General features: G+C 45.0%; 1 protein-coding gene across 3 annotated transcripts in view; it reads left to right on the top strand.

Annotated features, from left to right (window-relative positions):
- Positions 1-21,415, top strand: part of XYLB (xylulokinase) — a 67,994-nt gene that overhangs the window by 10,072 nt on the left and 36,507 nt on the right. For all 3 annotated transcript variants that reach the window (XM_010357242.2, XM_010357244.2, XM_010357243.2), the window contains 6 exons: positions 12,250-12,319; positions 14,836-14,916; positions 17,102-17,188; positions 17,511-17,639; positions 18,680-18,745; positions 20,053-20,125. In XM_010357242.2, the coding sequence (XP_010355544.1) occupies positions 12,250-12,319; positions 14,836-14,916; positions 17,102-17,188; positions 17,511-17,639; positions 18,680-18,745; positions 20,053-20,125 (506 nt within the window). The remainder of the gene's footprint in view (positions 1-12,249; positions 12,320-14,835; positions 14,917-17,101; positions 17,189-17,510; positions 17,640-18,679; positions 18,746-20,052; positions 20,126-21,415) is intronic.

Raw genomic sequence — 21,415 nt, 5'->3', positions numbered from 1 at the left:
GCCTGTAATCCCAGCACTTTGGGAGGCTGAGGCGGGCAGATCACGAGGTCAGGAGATCGAGACCATCCTGGCTAACATGGTGAAACCCTGTCTCTACTAAAAATACAAAAAATTAGCCAGGTATGGTGGTGGGCGCCTGTAGTCCCAGCTACTCGGGAGGCTGAGGTAGGAGAATGACGTGAACCCGGGAGGCGGAGTTTGTAGTGAGCCGAGATAGTGCCACTGCACTCCAGCCTGGGTGACAGAGCAAGACTCTGTCTCAAAAAAAAAGGGGGTGGGGGGAGGGAAGAAAATACTGGCTCTATTGAAATATAATTCACATACCATAAAATTCACCCTTTTAAAATGTACAATTTGATGGTTTTAGTATATTCAAAGAACCATGTTACCATCACCACTATGTAATCTTAGAACATTTTCAATACCTGGAAAGAAAACCCTGTATTAATTAGCATCCACTCTATAGTCCCCCTCCCTGCCAGTAGTGGCAACCACAATCCACTCTCTATCTCTGGATTTGCTGATTCTGGACATTTCATAGACGTGAATATATATAATATGTGACAGCTTTCTTTTACTTAACGTAATGTTTTCTTTTTAAAAAATTTTCATAGCTTTTTCTTTATTTCAAATACCAACTTGAACCAGATACTTGGCATAATGTTTTCAAAGTTCTTCCACGTCATAGCATGTGTCAGTACTTCATTCCTTTTTGTGGTTCAGTAATATGCCATTGCACTGATATATCACAGTTTGTTTTTCCACTCAACTGATGGACATTTGAATTGTTCTGCTTTTTTGCTATTGTGAGTTATTCTGCTATGAACATCCACATATGTTATGGACTGAATTGTGGACCCCCAGAATTCATCTGTTGGAAGCCTACCCTCATCATGACAGTTTATTTGGAGGTAAGGCCTTTAGGTAGATAATTAAGATTAAATGAGGTTGTAAGGGTGGGGCTCTAATTTGATAGGACTGGTTTCCTTATAAGAAAGAGAAACCCCAGTGCTATCCCACTTCATGCACAGATGCACAGAGGAAAGGCCTTGTGAGAAGGTGGCTGTCTGCAAGCCAGAAAGAGAGCCCTCACCAGAAACTGAATTTGCTGGCACCTTGATTGTGGACTTCTAGCCTCCAGAACTGTGAGAAAATAAATGCCTATTGTTTAAACCATCTAGTTTGTCGTATTTTGTTAGAGCAACCCGAGCAAACTAATACAATGTATACGTTTTTGTGTGGACATATATTTTCATTTCTATTGGGTATATTACCTGAAAGTGGAATTGCTGGGTCACATGGAAACTCTGTGTTCAATGTTTTGAAGAATTGCCAAAGTATTTTCCAAAGTAGCTACACCATTTTCCATTCCCACCACTGGTAGATGATGCCTCCAGTTTCTCCACATCCTTGCTTAACATTTATTATTGACTGTCTTTTTAATTACAGATGACAGCCATCCTAGTGGATGTGAAATGCTATCTCACTGAGCTTTTGATTTGCATTTATCTAATGAAAATGATGTTGAGTATCTTTGCCATTTGTATATCTTCTTTAGAGAAATGTCTATTAAGATCTTTTGCCCTTTTTAAAAAAACTGTTATTTCTCTTTTATTATTGAGTTGTAAAAGTTTTTTTTTTTTTTTTAATATATATTCTGGATACAAGTCCCTTGTCAGATATGTGATCTCAAAATTTTTGTCCCATTCTATGGGTTGTCTTTTCACTTTCTTGATGATCCTTTGAAGCAATGTTTTTACTTTTGATAAAGTCTAATATTCCTACTTTTTTTCTTTTGCTGTTTGTGCTTTGGTGCAGTGTTGGTTAGGTTTTGGTATCAATTATATATATATATATATATTTTTTTTTTTTTTTGAGACGGAGTCTTGCTCTGTTGCCTGGGCTGGAGTGCAGTGGCCGGATCTCAGCTCACTGCAAGCTCCACCTCCCGAGTTTATGCCATTCTCCTGCCTCAGCCTCCCGAGTAGCTGGGACTACAGGCGCCTGCCACGTCGCCCGGCTAGTTTTTTGTATTTTTTAGTAGAGACGGGATTTCACCGTGTTAGCCAGGATGGTCTCGATCTTCTGACCTCGTGATCTGCCCGTCTCGGCCTCCCAAAGTGCTGGGATTACAGGCTTGAGCCACCGCGCCTGGCCTCAATTTTATATTTACTTCACTAAAATAACTGGAAAAATTTTCCTTCTTTTTGGGCGCTCTACAACGATTTAAATAGTATTAGAAATATTTGCTATTTAAAGGTTTGGTATAATTTTTCTGTGAAACCATTTGGGTCTGGTGCTTTTGGGACATGGGGTAGCTCTGGTCTTCTTTCTTAGCTGGAAATGCCAGTTTTGTTGTGTGTGTGTGTGGTTTCTTTCTTTTTTTTCTTTTTTTTTTTAGACAGAGCCTTGCTCTGTCGCGCCCAGGCTGGAGTGCAGTGGCACAATCTCAGCTCATTGCATCCTCCACCTCCTGGGTTCAAGCAATTCTCCTGCCTTAGTCTCCCAAGTAGCTGGGATTACAGGTGCCCTCCATCATGTCTGGCTAATTTTTGTATTTTTAGTAGAGACGGGGTTTCACCCTTTTGGCCAGGTTGGTCTTGAACTCCCGACTTCAGGTGATCTGCCTGCCTTGGCCTCCCAAAACACTGGGATTATAGGTGTGAGCCACCGCGCCCAGCCGAAATGCCAGTTTTAATTTGTTAAATACGTGGCAGAATGTCTGGTTACAGTTTTTATCTGTTTTGTGAAGTCCACATTTTTTGGTGAGCTTTTGTTGTCTATAGTAAAATTTGCTTGCTCTCTTCCTCTTTTTCCCTAGTAGTATCTTTTTAAAAAAATCCATGTTGTTATTATTATTATTATTGTTATTGAGACAGAGTCTCTCTCTGTCACCCAGGTTGGAGTGCAGTGGCGCCATCTCGGCTTACTGCAAGCAAGCTCTGCCTCCCGGGTTCATGCCATTCTCCCGCCTCAGCCTCCCAAGTAGCTGGGACTACAGGTGCCCACCACCATGCCTGGCTAATTTTTTTGTCTTTTTAGTAGAGACGGGGTTTCACAGTGTTAGCCAGGATGGTCTCGATCTCCTGACCTTGTGATCCACCTGCCTTGGCCTCCCAAAGTGCTGGGATTACAGGCGTGAGCCACCGCACCCAGCCAAAAAAATCCGTATTATTGAGTATAATTTATGCACAAAATGCCATCCATTAAAAATGTATAATTAAATGTATTTCACAGCTATATAGACCTATAGCTGTGAAACTACCACCACAATCAAGATACAGAATATTTATATCACCCCCCAAAAGATCCCTTTTTTCCCACTTACTGAGACAAGCTCAGTTGTGGAGACCCCAACCCACCAGCGCTAGAGGAATAAAGACAAAGACCCAGAAATAAAGTGCAGTGTGGGAATCAGGGGGCTAACAGCCTTGAGAGCTGAGAGTCATGAATAGAGTTTTACCCACATTTTTATTGACAGTAAGCCTGTGATAAACATCATTTCTATAGATTATAGATTAGCTAAAAGCATTCCTTATGGGAAACAAAGCATTCTTAGCAAGGAGCAGAGAAACAGACTCTGGCTGATTATCTGCAGCAGGAACATGTCCTTAAGGCACAGATCGCTCACGCCATCGTTTGTGGTTTAGGAACGCCTTGAGCGGTTTTCCACCCTGGGTGGGCCAGGTGTTCCTTGCCCTTATTTCGGTAAACCAGCAACCTCCAGCATGAGTGTCATAGCCATCATGAGCATGTCACATTGCTGCAGAACTCCTGTTTATGGCCAATTTCTTTAAGGCCTTTTTATGACAGGCTTAGGGCCTGTTTCTAGCATGTCTCCCTTTTTGTTTTTGCAAAGTGATAAAGGCAAAGGCAGTTTTGTCATGATGGGCTACTTCTCGCAAGATTTGGGATCCACATCTGCGGACTACACAAAGATGAACAACACAGATTAAAAGCACAATCATCATTAAAGTCACAGAGCCTCCAAGTGTCTTGATCCATTGTAATGGGTTAATAGCTGCTAATCCGTCTGCAGATCCTTCAGGCACTTCAGTTCCTGGCATTAGTGTCAGATACGCCTGAGAGGCTTGAAATACTTGTTCCTTCAGTTTTGCAATACCCAAAGATAAATTTCCAGTATGACCCTTTAAATGTCTCTTAACTCTTTCCCACTCATGTTCTGTTTCATTATACAGATGAGGAGTAATGCAAACATCAGAAGTATTCTAATCACATTGTAACTGCATTCTGTATTCTAAACTAACTACACGATCTTCCAACCATACAATAGTTTGTCAGAGATCATTAATCTGATTAGCTAGTTTCTGGTCTATATTAGCTTGGGAATTCCACAACAAAGTAGAATTTTTCTGCCAATTATTTACATAGTCTGCTGTTTGTACTGTGAAATGCAAAGCAACTCCAGCTGCTGCAGCAGTAGCTATGACAGCAATCAATCCTATAATGATTAAAATTAAAGTGGCAATGAAACGCTGAGAGCATCTCAGAATCTTTTGAAGAATTTCAGTAATAACATGCACAGAAGGAGAGGCTTCCCAAGGACGGGAAAGCTTTACAGGTATCCATATTCCTTCTCGGGCTCTTACCACTAAAATTGAATGATCAGTATTATACAAGGAAGAATTCACACAAGAAAGCAATCTACATTCTTGACAAGTCACATGATGATTAGGGAGATCAAGTATTAAATCACCCACTACAAGCAGGAAAGGATGATGGACACAACTCTATATCCAGACTGAATCGTTGTGAGCCAATTCTAACATGTAATTAGGATTATATTGGGTTGGCTTAGTATATTTCCCTTCCCAAATCTTTATCTTTTGCAGTACCATTAATATTTTCCACAACTCCTTATGTTTAGCTCCTACAGCAGACCATATCATTTGGGGTTGAGGTGTCACTACACCACCATATGCCCAAATAATAGGAACTCTCGCTGTACTTTTTATAGTGTCCACCATCTGATATAGTTTTGTTTAGATGCAGGGTGACCATTACCTACATATTGAGAGGTGAGCCTCGTAAGTGCCCCTTTAGGGGACCAATCAATAATGACTCCATATGAATCATTACGAAACACCTGTGCGTGCCCTGCAATACAAGCAAATCCCTTCATTTTTTCTGACCATGTCCAGTCTACTTTACAGATAGGTTTTTGAGGGTGGTAAACTTTGGTTACAGGAGCATAATCACTGTGATAAATACTAAGACCAGAAAGCATATGTAATTGTGCCACAGAGATGTTATGTTCAGGCACTATTGCCAGCCAAGATTGATGACTGGGAGGTAAACACCTGTTGGCTTTTCCCAAGCAAATAGGTAGATGCTCAGATCCCAACAATATATTCATAATTATTCCCTCCTTTTGGGGGTGAGACGGGCCTCTATCATCTGTAGAACCAGGCATCCAAAAACCATTAGTGTATACCTCCATTGTGGGGGGGAGTCTAACCATGTTGCTGGCTGTAGAAGTGGTGGAAAAGGAATATATGATGAATAAGTATAATTGTTTTTTGTTTCAGCTGTTACTGGGGGAATACTCATGGCAATGGTGAGCACAGCCATCATAGCTACCATTAGATTATTCATTGTAATTGGTCATCCCGCCTTCTTCAGATTTTCTTTCGCCATCTGTGTCAACTTCTTGATCTGGTCCCAGGTGGGTGGCTGTGCCTGACAAGTGTTGCTTGCCGAGACTGGTGTCTTCCTGATTGCCTGTCTCAACATGGCTGCAGCTGTTGGGGTCCTCGGGTTACTCCCAAAATCTCTTCTTCAGCATCTGGCTCATGATAAGGTTTCAGGTGTCTTGATGATACCCAAATCGGCTGCTGATTTTGGCCTGGAGAAACACAAGCATAACCTCTACCCCATGTTATTTTACCTATTTCCCAACTCTTTAAAATCAGATCTCTCCACCAAACCAGTTGTTCTGCTTCTGTCTTTGCAGCTGGTTTCTGTAGATGCTGTTCAGCTGCTGATAGCATCTGGTCTTTAGGCAGGCTCAAGAAATTTAAAGTTAATAATGCTAGATTTAGTTGCATATGTGAAGTCCTATAGTCACTGTCTCTCCTTTTCTGTTTTTGCAACTGCTGTTTCAGGGAGAGATTATTTCTTTCCACTATGGCTTGTCTTTGAGAATTATATGGGATACCAATAATGTGTTTAATATTCCATATAGAAAAAAATGTAGCTAGAGCTTGGCTAGTGTAGCCTGGGGCATCATCTGTTTTAATAGAAGCTGGAGTGCCCATCACTGCAAAACATTGCAAAAGGTGACATTTAACACAAGCAGAAGACTCTCCTGATTGGCATGTAGCCCAGACAAAGTGAGAAAAGGTGTGCACACATACATGAACATAAGCTAGTCTCCCAAACGAGGGAACATGTGTGACATCCATTTGCCAAAGAGGATTATGTTCCAATCCTCGAGGATTAACTCCTCCTGTAAAAGATGAGGAATGCACCATTTGGCAAGTTGGGCATTGCTGGATAAAAGCTTTAACTTCTTTCCAGGTAATGCTGTATCTGCGTTTGAGACCAGAGGCATTAACATGGGTTAAACTGTGAAAGTGTCTAGCATTAGATATTGCAGTAGCAACTAGGCGATCAGCCATTTGATTCCCTGTAGTTAAAGGTCCTGGAAGAGGTGTATGAGCACTAATATGAGTAATATAAAAAGGGTACATTCTGCTCCTAACTGCTGTTTGCAGTTGGGTAAATAAAGTCATCAGTTGCTCATCTGTGCGGAATCGTAGCTGAGCATTTTCAACTAACTGTGTAGAATGAACCATATATGAAGAATCAGAAATCACATTAATAGGCACATTAAAAGCAGTCGATACCTCAATTACAGCTACAAGCTCTGCTTTTTTAGCTGAAGTATAGGGCGTCTGGAAAACTACCTTTCGATCCAGAATAAGAGGCTTTACCATTACTAGACCCATCTGTGAAGACATTCTCAGCACCCTCAATTGGTTTGAATTTAGTTATTTTAGGGAGAATCCAATTAGTTAGTTTCAAAAATTGAAACAGTATCATGTTAGGAAAATCATTATCGAGAATACCCACAAAGTCAGCTAAATGGGTTTGCCAAGTAAGACTATTTATAAAAGCTTGCTGTATTTGTGCCTTTGTGAGAGGGACAATAACTTTTCCAGGATCATATCCATGTAATTTAACAATCCAAGTTCCCCCATTTCCTATTATGGTAGCAATTTGATCCAAATAAGGAGTCAAAGTCTGTGAATTAGTATGTGGAAGGAAAGCCACTCTACAAGATCTTGCTCTTGAACAATAACACTAGTGGGTGAATGCTGAGTTGGAAAAATTAGCAAATCTATAGTCTTCTCTGGATCTTTTCTATTTATTTGGGCCTTATGGACTTGCTTTTCAATTAGCTGCAGCTCTGCCTCAGCTTCTTTTGTTAATTGCCAAGGGCTAGTGAGACTAGGATCTCCTCTAAGTATAGAAAACAGATTACTCATGGCATAGGTAGGAATGCCTGGAGCAGGCCGTATCCGATTAATGTCCCCTAGTAGTTTTTGAAAGTCATTCAGTGTTTTCAGTTGATCCCTATGTGTGGTTCAATTGTGGCACAATAGTAGTGTCATTTACTAAGGTCCCCAAGTAGGAGTAAGGAGTAGTAGTCTGAATTTTTTCAGGAGCTGTAATTAAACCGGCATGAGAAATCGAGTTTTGCAAGTGATTATAACATTGGAGTAATATTTCTCGAGTGGGGGCAGCACAAAGAATATCATCTATATAATGAATAATGTAACAATTTACAAGTAGGTTCAATTGCTTGTCCTACATAAGTCTGACAAATTGTTGGACTGTTTAACATGCCTTGTGGCAACACTTTTCAATGAAAATGCTTACAAGGCTGCAGGTTGTTGACCGCAGGAATCGTAAATGCAAACCATTCACAGTCTTGCTCAGCTAAGGGGATAGTAAAGAAACAGTCTTTTAAATCTATGACTATTAAAGGCCAATTTTTTGGAATCATAGCAGGAGAAGGCAGTCCTGGCTGTAATGCCCCGATAGGTTGTGTAACTGAATTAATGGCTCTAAGATCTGTCAACAATCTCCATTTACCTGATTTAATAACAAAGACTGGAGAATTCCAGGGAGAAAATGTTGGAGCTATGTGTCCTTTTTCTAATTGTTCAGTAACTAAGTTCTCTAAAGCCTCCAGTTTCTCTTTACTCAGTGGCCATTGTTCTATCCAAATTGGCTTATCTGTTAACCATTTTAAAGGTATAGGTTCTGGAGGCTTAGCAATGGCTGCCATCAAAAATGGTATCCTAAGCCTCGGCGGGAACTGTTTCTTTCCACTTTAAGCAGTTCCTTCAAACCTTGCAAATTTTTTCCTAGTCCCATACCAGGGACATACCGTATTTCATGCATCATATGTTGACTTGAGGGCTATATAATTGTTCTGGAATTAACACTTGTGCTCCCCATTGTTGTAATAAATCTTCCCCCATAAATTTATAGGTACAGAAGTTGTAACTGGTTAAATAGTCCCAGGTTGTCCATCGGGCCCTTCACAATGCAAAATGTAACTACTTTGGTATACTTCAGGGGCTTTACCAACTTCAATTATGTTAAATTGAGTAGGTTGAATTGGCCACACAGACGGCCAATGCTGTAGAGAAATGATTGAAATGTCCACTCCTGTATCTACCAATCCTTTAAATTTTTTTCCTTGAATGGTATTTCACAGGTAGGATGCTTATTGGTAATTTGATTCACCCAATAAGCTGCTTTGCCTTGTTTATTTGTGCTTCCAAATCCTCCTGTTCGTTTAGTTTCTGCTTTCCCTGTTTCCATATATAGCACAGTCAGGAGCTGTGCTGTACGCTCTCCTGGCTCTGCTTTCCGGGGAACAGCAGTAGATATAACAATTTGAATTTCCCCCTTGTAATCTGAATCAGTGACTCCTGTTTTTACCTGTACCTAGAAGTAATCCTACTCTCCCCCCTGGCAAGGGTCCACAGACTCCTTTTGGCCCTTTTTGCGGGAGTTCCCCAGGCAAAAGGCTCACAGCTTTTGTGCAGCATAAATCTACTGTGGCACTACCTGCTGTGGTGGGGGACAGGCGTTGTACAGGGGTGAGGGAGTGGCCAGAGCTTGAAATGCCCCAGTTTGGAATGGGGCCCAGGACGGGCCCCTCATAGCATTTCCCGAAATCGGGTTCACATCTTTATCAAACTTAGAGTGACACTGATTAGCCCAGTGTTTTCCTTTTTTGCATTTTGGACATATTCCAGGCTCAGCAGTTTTCTTTTTACCCCCAACTGGCAGCCTGACTTACTGATTTTTTCGAACTTCTTTTTTAGTATGACTGTGTTTCCCACAGTTAAAACAAGCTCCAGGAAACGAAGTATTTCCTTTACCTACTGTCAGTCCTGCAATTGCCTGGGCTAGCAGAATAGCTTTATGCAGATTACCTCCGATACTGTCACAAGCTTTAATATACTCAACCAAATGTGCTTTTCCTCTAATAGGTCACAGAGTGGCTTGGCACTCAGGATTGGCATTGTCGAAAACTAATAACTGCAACACTGTATCCTGAGCAGCAGAATCCGCAATCACCTTTTTAAGAGATTCCTGTAACTAAGCTGTAAAATCTGCATAAGGTTCTTTCAGTCTCTGTTTGACAGCACTAAAGGAAGGATATTGTTTTCCTCCTGAAGTGATTTTTTTCCCAAGCTCTAATGCACACTCCTCTAAGCTGCTCTATAGCATCATCATGCATGACCACTTGTGCACCTAAACCAGCCCAGCCGCTGACCCCCAAACTTGGTCTGTAAGTTATATTAACTTGAGGTTGGGCCTGGGCATTGTGAGCAGCCTGGATGGAAGTTTCATCTGCCCACCAAGTTTTAAATTTTAAGAACTGAGCAGCAGTCAGACAAGCTCAAGTAAGAGCGTCCCAGTCAGTAGAAATCATCCGACTGGAGACAGCAACATTCTTTAACAGTCCCATTACAAAAGGAGAACCTGGTCCATATTGATTAATAGCTTGTTTAAATTCTTTGAGTAATTTCAAAGAAAAAGGCTCAAATATAGCCATAATATTCTCCTGTTGATCATCTGGGTGTAATCTAACAGGGAACTACCAAGCATCCATATAACCCTCTCATCTAGCTTGCTGAATTCCTGCCTGAGAGCGGTCACTCGAGGCACGGCTTGGACAGTCACTGGGACAACAACTTTTCACCCAGTGTCCTCCAGAAAAGAAAGATCTGGAGGGTCAGGCCACTCTTTTTCTTCAAAATAATGAGGGGGTGGAGAGGGGTAGGGACAAACCTCTCCCTCCTTTGCCACTTTAGCTGGCAAACGAACCTGCTTTGTCATCTCTTCTGTTACTTCGTTATACTCTTCTTCTTCCTCTGATTCCTCCTCCTCATCATCTGTGTGGAAAGGCTGCAAGGTGGAACGAACCAGAGCCCACACTGACCAGACAGTTATAGGAATATCCTCAGCACCATCATTATATGCCTTTTTCAGTGTGCTGCCTACCTTTTCCCAGACCTCTACATTCATAGTCCCTTGGTCCAGAAACCAGGGACAATATTTCTCTACCGCACTAAAAAGCTGCATAAGTTGGCTAGTGCTAACCTTCACTCCCTGTTTTCTGAGGAGCTGCCGAAGCAGACTCAAATAAGCCTTGTGCCTGCTCGACCCTTGTCCCATTGTTACCCTGATGCTTCTGAGCTCCCCTTCTTACTTACCATGGGGATTGCTTAAGAGTACTTGGGTGTCCTCCAGCATAGTTCCATGTTCTCTAGCTGTCGCTCCGGCGACCCTTCGACCTGGGTTCAAGCCCCATGTTGGGTGCCACCTACCAAGACCAGCACGGTCGTGGAGACCCCAACCCAGTGGCACTAGAGGAATGAAGACAAAGACCCAGAAATAAAGTGCAGTGTGGAATCGGCTAACAGCCTTGAGAGCTGAGAGCCACAAACAGAGTTTTACCCACATATTTATTGACAGTAAGCTTGTGATAAACATCGTTTCTATAGATTATAGATTAGCTAAAAGCATTCCTTATGGGAAACAAAGCATTCTTAGTGAGGAGCAGAGAAACAGGCTTTGGCTGATTATCTGCAGCAGGAACATGTCCTTAAGGCACAGATCGCTCATGCCATCGTTTGTGGTTTAGGAACGCCTTGAGCAGTTTTCCGCCCTGGGTGGGCCAGGTGTTCCTTGCCCTTATTTCAGTAAACCAGCAACCTCTAGCATGAGTGTCATAGCCATCATGAGCATGTCACATTGCTGCAGAACTCCTGTTTGTGGCCAGTTTCTTTAAGGCCTTTTTATGACAGGCTTAGGGCCTGTTCCTAGAACCCACTAGATTTAGACAACCACTGATCTCCTTTTCTCAGTATAGATGAATTTACACCTTCTAGTCTATTCCTATATAAGTTATAATTGTGTACATATCAATAGTTCTTATTTTTTCTTGCTCTGTAGTATGATATCACATATATGCACCACAATTTATCTGTTCACTTGTTTAGGGACACTGGATTGACTCCAGTTAATTATTACAAATAAGTCTGCTATGAATATTTGTGTACAAATCTTTCTATGGACTTAAACTTTCATTTCTCTTGGCTGGATACTTAGGAATTGAATGGCTAGATCACATGGTTATCTAATAGAATCTTGGTGTGGATTCTGAGCCTGGTTTTCTCTTTTTAAACACATAGTTAAAAGGGTTGGATTTTATCAGATCAGCTCTTTGCACTAGAATCTTCTAGGAGTGAGGAGGGTGGGGAGAGGGTTCCAGTCAAACTTCCAAAGCCTGTCGTCCAAGGACTTCCTGGTCTGTTGTGATAGTAGAGACACTCTTTCCTCCAAGGCAGCATCTCTGGGTAGCTGCCCCTCTTCTACCTCTCCAAACATATGGGGCTTGAAAGGGATTTTATAATCCAACCCTGCACTCCCCCAGGGTGAGCCTTTCTTATCTAGGTTTCTTTAGAAGGTGCTTTCTGAGAATTGCCACCTCTGGGCCACTCTGGGCGATTTGCCTGTCTTTTCTTTCCATCTTTGCAGCCCTTGTGCCTGTTCAATCAACAGTTCCCACTTGGGGTTGGGGAAGGTTCTCCTTCATCTGGACATTTCCAGAGTCATCTATCACAGGGTTTCTCCTGGCTTTGCAACAGTCTGCCTGCCCTGAGGCTCTGGCCTGATTCTCTGTTGTTCTTGCAGGACTCAGGGCGGTGTTCATATGCACAAGGATGGGCTGACGGTCACTTCTCCAGTGCTAATGTGGGTCCAGGTAAGCGCAGGGATTCCTGTTCTCCTTCTGTCCCCAGCCTGTCTCACTGGCAGACTCGTTGATTTGCTAGGAAGTCCAAAGGTGGCAGCCAATGAGAGCATCTGTTGAGACCAGGTCCTCATGGGAAAGTGGAGTTGGCATGGCTCCTGGGACCAGGCTCAGCCTCAGCTGGTGTCAACACTCCCAGGCTCAGAACTTCCAGGTGCTGGAGCCACAGTAGATGGCAAGTCCTGCCATTAACCATCTTTAAAATACCACAGAGCAAATCTTTTCCAAACATCTGCAGTCAGGCCCTGTGGCCTCCCTTGTACCATGAAATACAAACATAGGTTGGGTGTGGAGGCTCACGCCTATAATCCCAGCACTTTGGGAGGCCGAGGCAGGTGGATCACCTGAAGTCAGGAGTTTGAGACCAGCCTGGCCAACATGGTGAAACCCCGTCTCTACTAAAAATACAAAAGCCGGGCATGGTGGCACATGTCTGTAATCCCAGCTACTCAGGAGGCTGAGGCAGGAGAATCACTGGAACCTGGGAGGTGGAAGTTGCAGTGAGCTAAGATTGCACCATTGCACTCCAGCCTGGATAACAAGAGTGAAACTCCATCTCAAAAAAAAAAGAAAAAGAAAAAAAGAAATACAAACATAACCCTCAGGGTCTTCGTGCTCAGCCTCCAGGATCCCTTAGCTCCCTAAGCATTCAGAATGGCAAGTTATGGCCTGGCCAGTCAGACTCATATCAGTCCCAAGCCAGGCCTGCCTCTGAGGATCAACAGGAAAGGAGAATGCCTGTAGCAGGATCTGGTGACCTAGGGGGCCACAGGAGCAGGGATGTGGAAAGCACAGAGAAGTATGGTAGCACCAGGGGCTACCTCATCATATGCTACAGGGTCCCCAAGTCCCTGAAACTGGAGGCCAACTGTGTGTCTTCCAAAGGCTTTTTTCAGTCCTCCAATACCTATCTAACCAGTTCCCTATATTAAATTCTTTTTGTTAAAAATAACTAGTATGATTTCTTTTTTATTGGTGTAACCCTGATTCATACACTGGAGAATTGGGGTAAAGGATGGATTTTTATCCAGACAAACTGGCTAGAATGTACTTCAGAGGGAGCTGAGCCAGACCAAGGGGCAGAGTGGGAGGGTCAGGGGTTAGAGGCAATGGTCAGTGTCAGGAGGTCCCAGTGATGATGTCGAGGGCATCTCATAGGCCAAGGTCTTCACCTGGGGAGGTGAGTAGTGGGTGAGAGCCACGCTTGGGGGTGGGGCCAGGGTGATTTCTGATCTGACACAGCCTCCAGGACCAAACTTGATCCTAGCTCTGCCAGTCCCTGTTCCAGCTGTGCCCCACTCCCTGCCTGAGGTTTGATGGGCACAGATAGAGATGGCATCCATAGCCAGGGCTGAAAGGAGCCCTCCAAGCAAAGGTTGGGGGTGGTGGAGTCAGGCAAAAGTGAGAGAGTCTTCTCTGCCTTCAGGAAAACACAGGTCAGAGAGAATCTCTAATTCCTGCTGTGAAATCTTAGGAGGATGGTGCCAAGTTCTACTGGGCACCACCATCCATCCCACTCATTGGGTTTTGCTAGAAAGGAGAGTCCAACCAGACAGTAGAGGCTGGAATAGGGGCCTGGAACAGGTGGCCATCATCTCTATCCACTCCCTCCAGCCTCTGGCTCCTGGATACAGGGAGTCTGGGCCTGATGCTTCACTCTCATGGGAGCTCTCTACTTTGCTCTTCACTTCCCTGTTGCAGTAAAGTCAGATCACTAGTATAGTGGCTTGAAAATGCAAATAAAAGAAGCCAAAAGTTGGCTGCCTTACTTTGTTTGCTTTTGAGACAAGGTCTCACTGTGTTGCCCAGACTGGAGTGCAGTGGTGTGATCATGGCTCACTATAGCCTCAATCTCCTGGGCTCAAGTATCCTCCCTCCTCAGCCTCCTGAGTAGCTGGGATTACAGGCTCATGCCACCACACCCAGCTAAATTTTTCATTTTTTTGTAGAGATGGGATCTCATTATGTTGCCCACACTGGTCTTGAACTCCTGAGCTCAAGTGATCCTTCTGCCTTGGCCTCCAAAAGTGCTGGGATTACTGGTGTGAGGTGAAGGCATGCACATGTAGTTCCAGCCACTTGGGAGGCTGAGATGGAAGAATCACTTGGGCCTGAGAGGTTGAGGCTGCGGTGAGCTAAGATTGCACCACTCCATTTCAGTCTGGGAACCAGAGCAAGACCCTGTCTTGAAAAAAAAAAAAAAAGGAGGGGCAGTAAAATTTGAGCATTGGTGGTTTATGATTCCATTTATTTAAAATATTTTTAGGATAGTTGACCTTTTTATTTGATTGATGCCTACTTGTTTAAATACTGTACTCTAGTGCTTACAAATCCCAAGTCATGAGTTTTTTCATCATCTGCCCAGAGTCCTCTGCTGTAATGGCAGGCACTTGTGTTTCAATTCTGAGGCTTGCGTGTCTGATTCAGTGGTTCTGTGCAGTCATGGTGGGTTCTGTTTTTCTTCTCAGGCACTGGATATCATCTTGGAAAAGATGAAGGCTTCAGGCTTTGACTTCTCTCAAGTCCTAGCCTTGTCCGGGGCAGGCCAGGTTCGTTTGCAGCAGACTCTGTCTGCCATGTGAGGGTAACTGTCCTGGGCAGTGGTGCTGGTGTTGAAGAGATGGCTCCCCTTGGATGGGGAGCAGCTCATTCTTGACAGGCATTGCACACATTTCACCGTGAATAAAAATCCCTACAACTATTTTACTTTGGAGACTGTATAACTTGTCTCATTGCAAAAGGATCTGAGACAGTTCTTAGGATTAAGTGTTATATAAAATAGGACTCTTGGTGAGAGAATTGAGTAGAGGTCCTCTAAAGGGGATGGAGGAAGCAATTGACATGAATTTATTATGACTGCTTGGGGGCACCACAATTGCTTTTCTATTTCCTGAAAGTAAAAGCAAAGTTAAAAATGATCCTAATAATGATAGTTGTTTCAGTAGAAGGAAGAGTATTAATAATGATATCAAAGGACATTGACTGAACACTTAGTGCATGCCAGATACAATTCTGAGGCCTTTCCAGATGCCATCCAACTTAATCCTTACAATTCTACAGGGTGGTGCTGTGGAGTGCTTGGTACACACTCAGGGCATCCTGTCTGGGTTTGATCCCTGGCTCTACCATTCACAAGCAGTGAGCTAGGATGCGTCATCTGGCTTTCTGGTGCCCCTGTATTCTCATCTGTCATAGGGTCATTATGAGTATAAGTACATAGCACAGTGCCTCCTATTAATACGCAGTAAGCATTATTAAAGCTTGGGCTTCTGCTGTGATTATTAATATTTCCATGAGGCACAGAGAGGTGATGTCACTTACCCAAGATCACACTGTTCTGGGAGTAGGAGTCAGGACCCAAGTCCATCTCATCCAGTCCCTTGGTGGTGCTGGGATCACTTTTCTCCATGCTGGATTACCATATTTTCAAATCCTTACTAGGATGTAACTAATTTTTCTGAAGATGCTTCTTCCTCCATGACCTAACAGGAATTTATTGTTTTGGTTCTTGTTAAACACAACAGAGGTTCCCTGGGTGATCTTGTCTACTTCTCTCTCCCGAATCCCAGGCCTGGACACCCATTTCCCTCCTAGATATTCCCTGACCCCCATGACTGAATATCCCACAAATGCCTCAAACTTAGCATGTCCCAGACTGAGTTCTGTCTCCCTTCAGAGCTCCTCCTTTCTGGGTTCTCTTTCTCAGGGAATTCTCCCCATCCACCCAGGGCACAACTCAATTGTCATCCCTGACTCCTCCACCTTCCCACCCCACATCCAAGGGTCCTCACATCCCACTGATTTATCTGTGACTCTTGACTCTACCATGTCTTCTCCAGCACTACTTGCTTGTCATTCTTCTCCAGGTCTCTACCGCAGCCTCCCTGCCTCCAGCCTACCTTCCCCATGACTCCCACAAGCCCTTCATACATTCAGCCCTGTCCACATCACTCCCCCTAGTAATCCAGGGTTCCCACTACCTCCAAGATAAACCCCAGCCTCCTGAGTATGGTTTCAGGCACTCAGTGCTCAGGCTGTCTCCTTTCTCTTCAGCCCATCATGTACCCACAACCCAGCCTCAGGCCCACTGCTTAGAATGCCACCCTTCCCGGGACCTGCCTGGTGCCCCTCACCTGCAGATTCTCTGCATGCAACACACACTAGGACCATTTCCTGATACTCACGACCACTTCCACCCATCTGTACCCGAGTTGGTCAGGTGCCTCTGTTCGCATGGCCCTGTCACTGCAGCTCCATAGGGTTTTGTAATTGTATACTTGTGTCCTTTTCCCTGACTCAACTCCAATAGCCTGAAGAACAGGGACGATAGTATCCTATTCATCTGTCCCAAGCCTGGCATGATCTATGTGCTTAATAAATGTTCGTTGAATGAATGAATTAATTAATTAATGGGGTGAGTGAATAAATAAATGAATTTCAGGTAATATTACAAGCAATGTCTTTAAATGCAGTTTTACAAAAGGCATCAAAATCCAGACCAATAATTCGTTCTTGAACCTTTTCTATAAGTTGTAGGGTAGACGGGGCAGAGTTCCTCCCCATTTTCTTGAAATGGAAACCAAATCTCAGGAGGGTGATGAGCTCTGTGACTAAGTGGCAGGGGCGGGTGTGGAGCCCAGTTCTTTAGCATGTGGTCTGGGGTCTTTCTCTGTCTCCAGGAGGCTGTGACACCGGTGTGTGGTCATGTGAACGTGTGCTTGGGTTTCCCAACAGCAACACGGAAGTATATACTGGAAGACTGGAGCCCAGCAGGCACTGACAAGCCTATCACCAGACCTCCCGCTACACCAGCAGCTGCAGGTAGCTGTGACTACATTGTGTGAGTGTGAGAAACTTCTGTAGAGTCCCAAGTCCTGTGGGTCCTGAAGCCTGCTCATCTCAGTGTTGCAGCTATGCTCAGACACCCTCACCAGAAGAGCTTTCAACCTCAGGCTTTTGGGGAGAGACCCCATTGGGCCAGTTCTAGCTTACAGCACAAAGGGCTATCCCATGTGTCTCCAACCAAGATCACTTGGGAAGAAACATCACGACTGCCGTGATAGGCAGTGTGACTGCCAGCCCTGGGGCAGCTCTCCAAGTCAGCGGATGGAGCTTAAGCCTGTGCCTTTGCCCTCCTTCCCAGGACTGTTTCTCCATCAGCGACTGCCCGGTGTGGATGGACTCCAGTACCACAGCCCAGTGCCGCCAGCTGGAGGCTGCCGTGGGCGGGGCTCAGGCTCTCAGCTGCCTCACGGGGTCCCGTGCCTACGAGGTAGGCTGAGGATGGAGGGGGTGCAAGTGGTGGTCGGGTTGCAGGCTCTGGAGGCATAGTGGGTGACCTGCCTCTGTGGGGATCACATGAGGTGGTGGAGGTGTTGGCCCTGCAGAGCCAGGAACAGGCACTGTGGCCCCTGGGTCCTGATCCAGGCCACCTGCCGTCCTGTGTGTTCCCAGGCCAGGCTGGGTGTGCACATGGCTGTGCTCCTGACATGGAGGTGCTGTGCTTGGGGGTGAGGAGGGCTCCTCCTCTTATTGTCTGTAACCTGGGGATTACAACAGGACTTGTGTTTTGGGTAGGTTTGAAGTTGAAAAAAGCCAGTGCATGTAAGGCACTTAGTGCAGTGCCTGGCAAAGTTAAAAAAAAAAAAAGAATGTCTCTGTTCCACTGGTTCAGCAATGTCCCCAGGGGTGATTGTGATTAGGCCAGTTTGGGTCTTATGACCCAAGTAGAAGTTTTGGGGATAGGGCCAACCCTACTTGGGCTACCTGAAATAACAATATGTGGATGGGGAAAATACCCCAGTCCCCCCTCTGGTGCCTTGGTCAGAACAGTCACCATGCTGTGTGAAGGGCAAGGGTTATTCACTCAGTGTTGTCCAGTCCTGATGTGGGAGAGGCCCTCCAGGAAGGCCCGAAAGTTACTCACTTCTGTATCCTGTGGGTGCAGAGCCATTGTTTACTGCCTGAATATTTGATTACTAAGGACATTTTAAGGATTTAAAGGCCAAAATCACATTGTTCAGTAGATATCAAACAGATTTAATGCTGATTTTAAAAATATTTATTTATTAGAGATGGGGTCTCACTGTGTTGCCCAGGCTGGACTCCTGGGCTCCAGAGCTCCTCCCGCTTCAGCCTCTTAAGTAGTTGGGATTACAAGCACACAGTACCATAGCCGGTTGGGGCTTACTTTTAAAAGCTTTCATGATACCTACTCCTATACAGCGCTTGCTACGTTAAACTCACTTTATGGAGGTGATTATTCATTCTGTGTAGGATTTGGTTTCCTAAGAATTTATATTTCTTTTCCAGCGTTTTACAGGAAACCAAATTGCAAAAATTTACCAGCAGAACCCCGAGGCCTACTCACATACAGAGGTTGGTTAAATGTTCCTATTTGAAAGTCACAGTTGAATTCTTTTCATAATACGTTAGAATAGATACATCTTATGTGCAGTGACTGAAAACATTGATAAGCAGACATTAACAAATGATACATTCGATTTGCTTTTTTCTCATTGTCAGGACATTTTCAAAGAGGAGGGGAAGAATGGAATGTGGGAAAGAGAAGTCAGGGGTTCTCCTGACCAGAAGGGTGAGGGTGAGGGTCCAGGTAGGAGCACTGGGGACTGACATGTTCCCGAGAGCACCTGAGTAGAAGATCCGGGTGCCTGAGCAGGCTGTGTCTGCTCACTTTCCTATGTGGTTAACACAGGAGGACTACCAGGCACATGGTTGGCGTGGAGTCAGTGTTTTCTTTGGAAATGTGTAGGACTAGGCCTTTGTGTCCCCAGCTGCGGCCCTTCAGCCAGAGCCTCTGTCACAGGAACCCAGGTTCATTCCTGGCTCCACAGTTGCTGAAGCCCGCACTTGTTGCTGCCTGAGAAACAGCCCCACAGCCTGGCTAGTGATTTTCATCTTGCGATAAGGAAACGATCAGCTCACGTTAAACCAAAGTGCCTTTTTAATCTTAGAAATTAACATGTGGTTTATTATTTAATGATTCAAGATTCCAGATTACTCTGCAGCATTAGCCATTAATGTAGGCTTTGGGTGGAGTGGTGAAAACCCTCCCTAAATTCTGTGTGTGGAATGAAGTTGGCCTGACAGAGGTCAGGGGGTGATAACATTCTCTCCACAGTTCCAAAGGCCCAAGATTCTCATGCGGAAGTACAGACCCTCAGGGTGGCATTGAAAATCCATCATTTATTTCTCTGGCTACTGCTCAGGGTCTGTGGCTTCTGAGGAGCCAGCTTTCCTGAAGCCCTGAGAGTGTCCTGGTTAGTTCTGAGGCCACACATCCACTTCCCTTGTGACCAGAAGTAAATGCCAAGGAAATAGAGGAAGGAAATCAGGGCACACATTCCCCAGCATGTGGATTCTGGATGGAAAGGCAGCTTCCCTAAGCCCTTTCTCATAGGGCTTTTGGCTTTTGTCTCTTTTGACCTTGGCAGTTTTCTGGCCCATCAGAAACTGTAGAGAATGAATGCTCTCCCGAGGAGTCCGCTCATGGTATTCCAGCAGCTCCTATCTGAGATGCACAGTCTCCACCATTATTTGGGCCTTTTGCTCAAAGTTTCCACTTCCCTCTCCAATTTTTTTTCATGCTGTGTGTGTGTCAGAAGCATTCAGTAGCGCAGGGTGTGTGGAAGTGAGGCACCTCTCACTGTTTCTTTCCTTTACAGAGAATTTCTTTGGTCAGTAGCTTTGCTGCTTCCCTGTTCCTTGGCTCTTACTCCCCTATTGACTACAGCGATGGTGAGCCTCGGGGTATGGGGTGGGTGCCTGGGCAGCCTGCATGTGGCATGTGGGTGTGCAGGCAGTGGGAGCCCCATCCACCCTGAGTGGGTGCCAATCTTGTAGCCCTGTCATCTATTGCCAGGAAGGAAGTGTATTCATTATCTTTTGCCACTTAACAAATGACCCCAACACTTACCAACTGAAGACCACCATGTTTATTTTCTCACCTAGTGTCTGAGAGTCAGGAATGTGGGGGCAGCTTAGCTGGGAGGTACTGGCTCAGGATCTCCCACAAGGTGGCAGTCAGGCTGGCAGCCGGGGCTGAAGTCATCTTCAGGGTCGACTGGGGCTAGAGGATCCGTTTCCAGCATCATGCACATGACTACAGGCAAGAGGCCGTGGTTCCTCACATGTGGACCTCTTTATGGGGCCATTAGTGACATTGCAGAGAGGGAGGGAGGAGACAGAGGCCAAGCAGAAGCTGAGGAGTCTTTTATACCCTAATCTTGAAGTGATGTGCCATCACTTTTGTCTCATCTTACTGGTCACACACTAGGTAGAGCTGACCCAGTATAATGTTAGGGGGAACCTCACAAGGGGTGAAGACCAGGAGGGTGGGATCAGCAGGGGTAGTCATGGAGCCTGGCTCCTGCAAGGAGCTATGAAAGTTTTTGTTTCACATTTGGTGAACTCATGAGATTTATGAGCTTCTAGAATCAAAACACTAAAAAAAAATAAATTGCGGATGATGCCAGTGAGGAGGGAAAGCTGGGAAGAGGTTGCTGCAGGAACTCTTGGATGAGCCTAAGAGTGAGAAGACTGTGGACAGAATGGGGGTGGAGAATGCAGGGCGGGAGCCCAGAGCCATGGACGTGGCTTCAGAATGGAGCCTGGGATGCTCTGAGCCTCGTGGGAGTTCATGGGAAGGTTTTGAGGGCTGTTGTGTGCCAGGCTTTATTCTGGTTTCAGGAGAGAGAGTGACTAAGGAGTGCTATTAAGCTTCCCTCACAATCTGAAGGAGGCAACGGTTCCCTACAGCTAGCTCCGTAGAACTCAGACAGGCAGAACAGTCAACTTGGAGTAGCCTGCATGTCCACCCGTGTTCTGCACTCCTGCCACAGGGCTGATAACCGCAGCAGCTACTGCGGGGGGCATTCCAGAGGTTTATGTTCCTCAGCCACAGCTGGGCCCTCCACTCTGCTCCCCTTCACTCACCTGAGATGGCACCTCCTAATTTCACCTGGGCAGGTGACACCATCAGCATCCCAGCCCACCTCTGTCTGCCTCCACATTGGCCCAGTGGAGGAG

The sequence above is a fragment of the Rhinopithecus roxellana genome, chromosome 1, assembly GCF_007565055.1.
Source record: "Rhinopithecus roxellana isolate Shanxi Qingling chromosome 1, ASM756505v1, whole genome shotgun sequence".
NCBI lineage: Eukaryota > Metazoa > Chordata > Mammalia > Primates > Cercopithecidae > Rhinopithecus > Rhinopithecus roxellana.
The sequence above is the reverse complement of the archived record's forward strand: the minus strand, read 5'-3'. Positions and strand labels throughout refer to the sequence as shown.